The sequence below is a fragment of the Orussus abietinus genome, unplaced genomic scaffold, assembly GCF_000612105.2.
Source record: "Orussus abietinus isolate OABI.00-Male unplaced genomic scaffold, Oabi_2.0 scaffold159, whole genome shotgun sequence".
NCBI classification, from domain to species: domain Eukaryota; kingdom Metazoa; phylum Arthropoda; class Insecta; order Hymenoptera; family Orussidae; genus Orussus; species Orussus abietinus.
Window position 1 is genome coordinate 28,095 of NW_019394354.1, and position 9,332 is coordinate 37,426.

Below are 9,332 nucleotides of genomic sequence, written 5' to 3' on the forward strand. Positions count from 1 at the left end.
GAAAAAAAAAAGAGGGAAAACCCTACCACAGCAGGAAACTCGGCAGAGTTTCGCGCCAAATACATTTAAAAGCATGCGCGAACGGCAGGGAATACTTAACCCCAAAGTTCGGCGCTTCAATTCCAGAAATATTTATTTCTCGAATAAGAAGAACTTATGGAGTGAAGAGTGAAGAAAGTGAAGAAAAATGACCATCCGATCGACAAGATATCCCACGCAAGTGTCAGAAAAATTGCATCATGTCACCCAGGAAATTTTCACCCGTGCGTTAAGAAAAAAAAAAGAGGGAAAACCCTACCACAGCAGGAAACTCGGCAGAGTTTCGCGCCAAATACATTTAAAAGCATGCGCGAACGGCAGGGAATACTTAACCCCAAAGTTCGGCGCTTTAATTCCAGAAATATTTATTTCTCGAATAAGAGGAACTTATGGATGAATATATTTGGGATTAAAGTAACAAGAGAGAACTTGACCTCGGTATAAATGGGACCACCAGTCGAGTGATATTTCCCAGCGTCCCCGGGGACAATTCTTCGTCGAACACGGGAAATCCTCGACATTGGGACTAACTTTAAAATCGGATCCATCGACAGCTCCCGAAAATCGACAAATCCGCATCCTTCGGATCGTCTCGTCAACGACGACGGCGGTAGTCGTTCCCCATGGCCCCCCATAAGGGGTATACCTCTAATCCCTAGGACGTCTAAACGGTTGCCAATCATTTCCGGTTCTCGGATTAGTCCCGAAGTCAGTTGGGCAGGCGAAGGGAGAGAGAGAGATATCGGCGAAGGTTCGCAAGCCAGAAAGAAGGCCTCTCGCCCGGACTGCAACAATGGCGGCCGCTCCGCTAAGCGGATTACGCTTCATCGTTCGATTCGAACACGCGCTCGCTGCGACACGGCATTCACGGTTCGAGCAGGGTTTTTCACGCTTTTTGACCCGTTGCCGGGACGAGGGTGAGAAGGAGCCATCGCAAAGCGATCACCTTTTCTTACAGTAACGAGGGTATCGAGAACCGTCCGATCGAGGTAGCGAAAAGGGGAACAAAAATCCGGAAGACTTGGAAACGGCGAATCAATAATGCCGAGTGGTCCATTTACGCCGAATTCGATACGAAAAAAAAATAAAAAATAAAAATCTTGCTATGAATATTATATGCCAAAGTCACAACAGAGCTGGATAAAATGGTTCTCGATATCTATTTAACAATAGGAAACGCAAGATATATTCTTTTAGGCGTGTTAACCTGGAATCCAGTTTGAGGCACTAACAAAATTAACAGGCTTATTGGAATGTTTCCATAATGTAGACGTGTGTGCCAAGTTGAGTTTTATATGTGGCATTTTTTTTTTATTACGAAAACCAAAACTGTTCAAAGAGAAAAACAAGGTTTACACGGCCATTCTTTGATACCTTTCGATGAAATGTTTCTTTGGTTCAATTACAATTTTTTTTTTCTTTCTCGGGGTAGCGTCGGGACATGAAAAGAGGGTTATTACTTCGACGGAGCACAATGAGTTAACGAGAGACCGATACACAAAAATATTGGTGTTGTCGAGTCTGCAGTGGATAGATTAATCGTAGGATTGACCTCATCGGGTCCGTAGAAGATGGATGTCGGTTATTTGGATGGATCCGATGGCTAGGGTCACGGAGTCGTTCGGTTTTTTTTACAAAAACCAACTGTTCAAAGAGAAAAACAAGGTTTACCCAGCCATTCTTTGATACCTTTCGATGAAATGTTTCTTTGGTTCAATTACAATTTTTTTGTCTTTCTCGGGGTAGCGTCGGGACATGAAAAGAGGGTTATTACTTCGACGGAGCACAATGCGTTAACGAGAGACCGATACACAAAAATATTGGTGTTGTCGAGTCTGCAGTGGATAGATTAATCGTAGGATTGACCTCATCGGGTCCGTAGAAGATGGATGTCGGTTATTTGGATGGATCCGATGGCTAGGGTCACGGAGTCGTTCGGCGCGGTTGAAGTTACGCCATGGCCGAAAACGGCGGTGATTTTTCTGGACGATCGGACCGCCGACGAGGGTAATTATTTTCTCATTACTCGGCCTAATCGCGACTCGTTAATTCTCTAGCGGACAGCGAAGTACGAGCCGACGATTAGAGGCGCGCTTAGGCTACCGGTGATAACGTCGAGGCGGAGGTTCGTGGCGTGTAATTAGGCGGGAAAAAATAGTGATAGCCCTATCGTGTAAGTTGGGCTTCTCTTTTTTCTTTGTTTTTTTCCGGGAAACTTCGCTAAGTATCGGTTACGTAACGAGCTAATCCCATGACCAGCGACGAGTCACGGAGCGCGCAAACGGGCGTTACGAGTAAACGCTTCGAGTCACGTATGAGGTTACGAGCGGAAGACGACTTTGAGGTTAGAAAATTCTAGAACTCTTGGTTAGGACCCCCTACCCAACGAACTAGGTACTAATACAATAACTCACACTTTAGCCAACCCTTTCTGCAACTTTAATGAGGCGCATCATTTATCGTTTACTTAAGGTGATGTGATAACGCCGTCAAAGAGGTTTCATTTATGAAACTTTTCGTCAAACTGGGTCTATCGAATCATTTCAAACTTGGCAATGTGAATGCTGAGGCTGTAAGAAAGGTCCTGACACCTATAAAATTTTAATTTTTTTGTTTCATTTGTTATAAAAAATTAAATTTCATGAGTATCAGGACTTTAATTATAGCCTTCATGTTCAGGTTGTAAAATTTGAAACTACTCGGTACACCCAGTTCATAGAAAAGTTTCATAAGCGATTGAGCTTTCGGATGTCACTTTCACATCCCCTTAAGGTAGGATGAAAATGGCCTCTGAGAGGTCACTCCGTGAAACTTTTCTCCGAACTGGGTGTACCGAATTGCTTTAAACTTTACAACGTGAACACGAAGGGTGTAAAGAAGGTCCCGACACCCATGAAATTTCATCTTTTATACGAAAATTGTTTAAACGTCTAAAAACAAATTTAAAAAAAATTGAAATTTCATGGATGTAGCACCACCCTTACAGTCTTCACAGTTTGTAGACTTTGAAACGATTCGATACACCCAGTTTGGATAAAAATTTTAAATCTTATAACTTAAGAAAGAGTTTAAAGGGATACGGAAAGTCTCGATTTTACAAGTAATCAATACAAAGATGCTCACTTTACTCAACCATATTTATAGATTGAATGTTAAACACATTACTGTAATTCGGAGTCTCTAACTCGCGCAAATCTCGCAAAGAGGGTAATCGCAGGCCCCAGACCGAGTCACAAGTTCAAACCAGGTGGAAGTAAAAATCCGCAGCGTTTAAGGTGAAGTGAAACATCCTTCAAATCAGTCAATTCGAAACAACACTTTTTTTTAAGGGTATTAGACCAAACTGTCCGAAACTTTGACACATCACTCCTGATCATCTAAGAATTGTCCTGACACGTTCAAAATTTGGATTTTTCAAAAAAACTTTTGAACTCAGTCCAGACCAGAACCAAAATGGCGTCGAGCTCTCATATTTCGATCAATATACAATTATCGAAGGCTCTGATATGAGAATCGAAAGGGTCAGGACAATTTTACGACAATTTAGAACATTCTGATAATCGATAAACTCGCATTTGAAAGGGATAAGGGCAAAAAAAGTGTTGTATACGCTTCTGTGCTAAAATTATGGTAATACGAGGTCTCGGAGTGAAAATTTAATTGACCTGGAAATCACAGATGGCGCAGGGGGTCCCTCCGCAGTCAATTAGGGCCCCAGAAGGCATGAATCCAGAGGATTTCTGGAGTTTTACATCGATTTCTTTATAATTATTGTACGAAAACGACAGGTGGAGTATGCCATTTGGTACAATACACAATATAATTCGACTCAGCTGTTAATATAAAAACGAACGTCGGCAACGTAGGCATTTAGAAAAATCTTCTTTATCGACGTCGATCAAGTTCCTCGACGTGTTTCACTTCACCTTAAAACGTCCACTTGCTCTAAGGAAACGCGGATGTGGCGAAACCTTCGTAATAATTGTCGGCTAATCTGCAGGCTACCAATAATGTAAGAGTTTTGTCCTGGCAAAGCAGGGCAAAAAGGTGCACACCGGGCGACACGCCGTTTCTTAATGTTCTCGGTTTTGCAAGCGCAAGATACTGAATCAAGATAGGTGACATGACATACCGCGACATTTTTCCTTTTTCGTACCCGCAACGTAACGTGTCTCATTTTTTGTCCCCAAGAAGTGTGCGAGCGACCTCCTTGGGATTCCATTAAGGTGTTATGAAAGGGTCATTGCAAATATACATATACGTATATTAAGAAAAAAAAATTCCATTGACCCAAAGAGATATTGAATAATTGCCTGACTCGAATAAATTGGATGCAACGTTTATTCGAAATTATGGTAATATATTTGAGTCAATTCTTAGAATTAACGGAATATTTTTTTTAACGTTTCTTGGGTTTAATGAATTTTTTTTTATATATATATTTCTTTGAACGTTTCTCGGGTTCGATCAATTTTTAGAAATATTTCTTGGAATATCTCTTGGATTCAATGAACTTTTTTTTTTTCTCAGGGTAGAAAATTTAGAGGTCCAACCGAGATCGATGGTTTTGACTCGGGGAGTTTGGTTTCGAATTTGAATCGTTCCCTCGGGAGGAGTCGATAATGTCAGTCTTGGAATATCTCGTGGATTCAATGCTTTTTTTTCTCAGGTTATTTTTTTTTGTTATATATATTCTTTTGAACGTGTCTCGAGTTCGATCAATTTTTAGAAATATTTCTTGGAATAACTCTTGAATTCAATGAATTTTCTTTTTTTTTTCTTGCGGTAGAAAATTTAGAGGTCCAACCGAGATCGATAGTTTTGACTCGGGGAGTTTGGTTCCGAATTTGAATCGTTCCCGCGGGAGGAGTCGATAATGCCAAAGTGTAACTCAAGCGGGAATTTGGTTCCAGGTTCAAGTTGCAATGAGGGGTCTTAACGGCCGTTTGTCTTCCTACGCTCGCCCACCGCGGGAACTGCCATGCCGCGCACCGAGCCTTTAAGATTAGTAATGGCCGTGGTTAATTTCAACGAGCGGTTCTGCCGCATACATCGAGACATGGGATACCGTTTAGCCGGCCGAGGAGGATTTACGAGAATCCACTGCCGCTAAGCCTTTTGTCCAATTTACACCAACGTGCCTTACCTACGCAATCCGAGGCATTGACTCGGTACCCACGGAGATACCGCGAGATGAACGAGAGAAACGCAAAGGAAACTATCCGTGGGCTGCACTATAGATGAATGACGAAAGTTGAATATTAATTACGCTTAATATTAACGAAGAACAAACGAGGTCATTCCGAGACTCAAATTTTCCACAAATTAAGTAGACTCAAAATTTCAACAAATTAAGTAAAGAATGAAATTTTCTACAAATTATGTAAAGACTCAAATTTTTTACAAATTAAGTAGACTCAAATTTTCCATAAATTAAGTAAAGACCCAAAATTTTAACAAATTGATTAAAGACAAGTTTTCAGACCGACGTGCGTGATAATCGAGAAAAACGCAATAAAATGGTATCTGGGCGGCACGATAGGTGAATGACGAAAATTGAATATTGACTACGCTAAATATCAACGAAGAACAAACGAGGTCATTCCGAAATACTCAATTTTTTCACAAATTAAGAAGGCACAAAATTTCAACAAATTAAGTAAAGACTCAAATTTTCTACAAATTAAGTAAAGAATGAAATTTTCTACAAATTACGTAAAGAATGAAATTTTCTACAAATTACGTAAAGACTCAAATTTTCTACAAATTAAGTGGACTCAAATTTTCCATAAATTAAGTAAAGACTCAAATTTTCTACAAATTAAGTCAAGAATGAAATTTTCCACAAATTATGTACAGACTCAAATTTTCCACAAATTAAGTAAAGACTCAAATTTTCCATAAATTAAGTAAAGACCCAAAATTTCAACAAATTGACTAAAGACTCAAGTTTTCAGACTGACGCGCGTGATAATCGAGAAAAGCGCAATAAAATAGTCTCTGATCGGCACAATACGTGAATGACAAAAGTCGAATATTAACTACGCTAAATATCAACGAATAACAAACGAAGTAATTCCAAAAGACTCGAATTTTCTACAAATTAAATAAAGACTCAAGTATTCAGACTGATCTGGTGCACCCAGTTTGGAGAAAAGTTTGATAAATATTTTGGGCACCTGCGAGTCCTTCCCCTCTGGACTTCCTGTTCCGATCACGGGGAGCGATCGGAGGCCCAGCAAAAGTGGGACACTTCTTGGCGGGACATCAAAGGTAAAGGTCCGACTGCCCGAGGTCCCGCTTAATTAACGGAAACGAAGAAGGCAGGGTGCCCTCTTACGAAACGCAGACGCCCTGGGCCAGTCGCGACACCCAGGTAGAGATGAATGAAACAAATAAGAGGAGGCTTGGAAGGGGACATAATTAAAGCGTCCCGGAGCGGCGGGCTCCCAATTTGGCGCCATTAAAAACCCTAAACGTTGTCGAACAGGAACCTTCGGGCGTTTATCCGGAAAGGATCAGGGACCGGGTCCGAGCTCGGACCAACCCGAACATCCGGTCCTAGTCTGGTGATAAACATCCTCTATACCTTTAAGTTCGCCTGGGTCGACGAGTATCTGTGGATTCACCAGATCAGTTCATAAATAGATCAGCAACTAGTCGGGGTCGATCGCCTAAACAAGACGATGAATCGCAAATTAAGTGATCGAAACGACCCAAACTGTCCAAAACTGTAATAGTTAAATTCTACCGAGGTGAAAAAAATCATTGAACCCAAAAATATATATTGTTGATCGACTAGTATATCAGGATGTACCAGGTCCATTCATAAATTGATCAGCAACGAGTCGGGGTCGATCGCCTAAACAAGTCGATGAATCGAGTAGGTAATCGAAAGGACCCAAACTACCCAAAACTGTAAAAGTTAAATTCTACCGAGAACAAGAAATCATTGAACCGAAGAAATATTTTGTTGATCGACGAGTATATCAGGATGTACCAGATCAGTTCATAAATTGATCAGTAACGAGTCGAGGTTGATCACCTAAACAAGGCGATGAATCGAGTAGATGATCGAAAGGACCCAAACTACCGAAAATTTTAAAAGTGAAACTCTACTGAGATGAAAAAAAATATTGAACCCAAAAAAATATTTTGTTGATCGACGAGTATATCAGGGTGTACCAGATCCGTTCATAAATTGATCAGCAACGAGTCGGGGTCGATCACCTAAACAAGGCGATGAATCGAGTAGGTGATCGAAAGAACCTAAATTACGCAAAATTATAAAAGTGAAATTCTACTGAGATGAAAAAAAATATTGAACCCAAAAAAATATTTTGTTGATCGACGAGTATATCAGGGTGTACCAGATCCGTTCATAAATTGATCAGCAACGAGTCGGGGCCGATCGCTTAAACAAGGCGATGAATCGAGTAGGTGATCGAAAGAACCTAAATTGCGCAAAATTATAAAAGTGAAACTCTACTGAGATGAAAAAAAATATTTTGTTGATCGACGAGTATATCAGGACGTACCAGATCCGATCATAAATTGATCAGCAACGAGTCGGGGTCGACCGCCTAAACAAGACGATGAATCGAATGGGTGGTCCTGAAAGTCATAAGCCACTTTCTTATCACCTTAAATTGATCAGCAACAAATCAAGGTCGAACACCTGACGGCGCCGAGAGGATGACGAATCGAGGAGGTGGAACGAGGAAATCCAGATAAAGAACGAATAGATCCGACTACTCTTCGACGGATAAACTCGTAGGTGACTAAATCGGCTACCGGAGAACAAGTACGGCCGGACCCGCGGGCGTTCGACCTGGACATCTTGATTAGTGGGCAGGTAAAATCGGGGTCGAAAGCCCCGGAGAAATACCATAAGTCTACAAGAACGCGTTTACAGGTTAGGGTATCAGGTCTTTCCACGGAGACTCGATCGAGAAAGGTTTGGAAAATAAATGAAGGAGATTGCCCTCGAACTCAACCTCTTGCCCACCTATTCCTGTCTCGCCCTTCCCCTTATCCCATCGAGACTCCGATGCAACCCAATCATCGAGATCCCTCCAAACTTAAGGTGATACAAAAGTGCCATCCGAAGGGTCAATCGTGAAACATTTCCTCGAACTAGACGTACCGAATCCTTTCAAACATCATCACGTGAGAATTTAGACCATAAGGAAGGTCCTGACCCCCACGAAATTTCATTTCTTCTGAAAAAATTTCTAAACAGTCTGTAAACAATTTTCTAAAAATAAAAAGTCGAAATTTCATGAGGGTCAGGACCTTCCTTATAGCCTCCATATTCTCGTTGTAAAGTTTGAAACGATTCGGTGCACTCAGTTCGGAAAAAAGTTTCCCCAACGAGACCTCTTTGACGCCACTTTTGTATCGCCTTAACCCTTTCGCTGCTGTTGGCGTCCACATTATCTCATTACACCCGTTTTAATCCCGATCGCACTTCGGGGTCCAAATGATTTTTGCGTCATTCTTTCCAACTGCGAAAGGATTAAAAGGTGATATGTAAGAGTTAAGCGTTAAGGTGATGAGTCGGGAAAACGCGTTTCAAGGAAAGGGCGCTCACCGTTCGAAGGCACGGAGACGGCGTCGTGGTGGCTGTCCTCGTCGAGGTTGCCGTTCCCGAGGGAGGACCTGGCCTGGTTCCTGACGCTGAGATCCCTGGGGGCGGAGGGCGGGCTCCCGGGGGGTTCCTGGGTCTGCAGCCCGGCAGGGCTGGAGGCGCCGGCGAGGATGTCGGTGATCATGAATCGGGACCTCTGGGGCACGGTGGTGGAGGCGTCGGCCACGCGGTCCAGGTTGTTGTTCCTGGAGTCCAGGCCGTTGCGGTCGAGGGTCTCGAGGGCCCTCTGGGCCTCCAGGCCGGACATCCTGCTAAGGTTGAGCCCGTTCCCCGGCACGGTGACGCCGCTCAGTGCGGCCACGTGGTGGTTCTGGTGGTGGACCGTCATCACGGCTGGTGGTTCCGGGCTTCTAGCGCCTGCAGGGGCCTCTGTCGCCACCCCAGGACTGACGCGGTACCTGGGGGACAGAATCTTGCCGACCAGGGCGACGGCCCCGTCCGGTCCCACCGACGGGAGCGACCCCTACGTAGGGCGACAAGCTAGAGCACCTCGTGACCCGGGTCGCCCAAGACCACCGGAGCGATTTCTCGACCCCTGGGTCAACGACATTCAAACCAAATCCCTCGGGAGCCCGAGCCTCCGAGGCCGCTCGGAGCGCAATTACGGCTCCGGGTCCTCGTCGACTCTCCCCCGTAATTACCA

The 9,332-nt window shown here is 43.3% G+C and overlaps 1 protein-coding gene across 1 annotated transcript in view; it reads right to left on the bottom strand.

The window, feature by feature from the left end:
• LOC105697453 (homeobox protein B-H1-like) overlaps positions 1-9,017 on the bottom strand; it is a 28,126-nt gene extending 19,109 nt beyond the window's left edge. Inside the window, exon 1 of the mRNA XM_023431977.1 lies at positions 8,633-9,017. Coding sequence (XP_023287745.1) covers positions 8,633-9,017 — 385 coding nt within the window. The remainder of the gene's footprint in view (positions 1-8,632) is intronic.
• Positions 9,018-9,332: the final 315 nt, after the last annotated feature.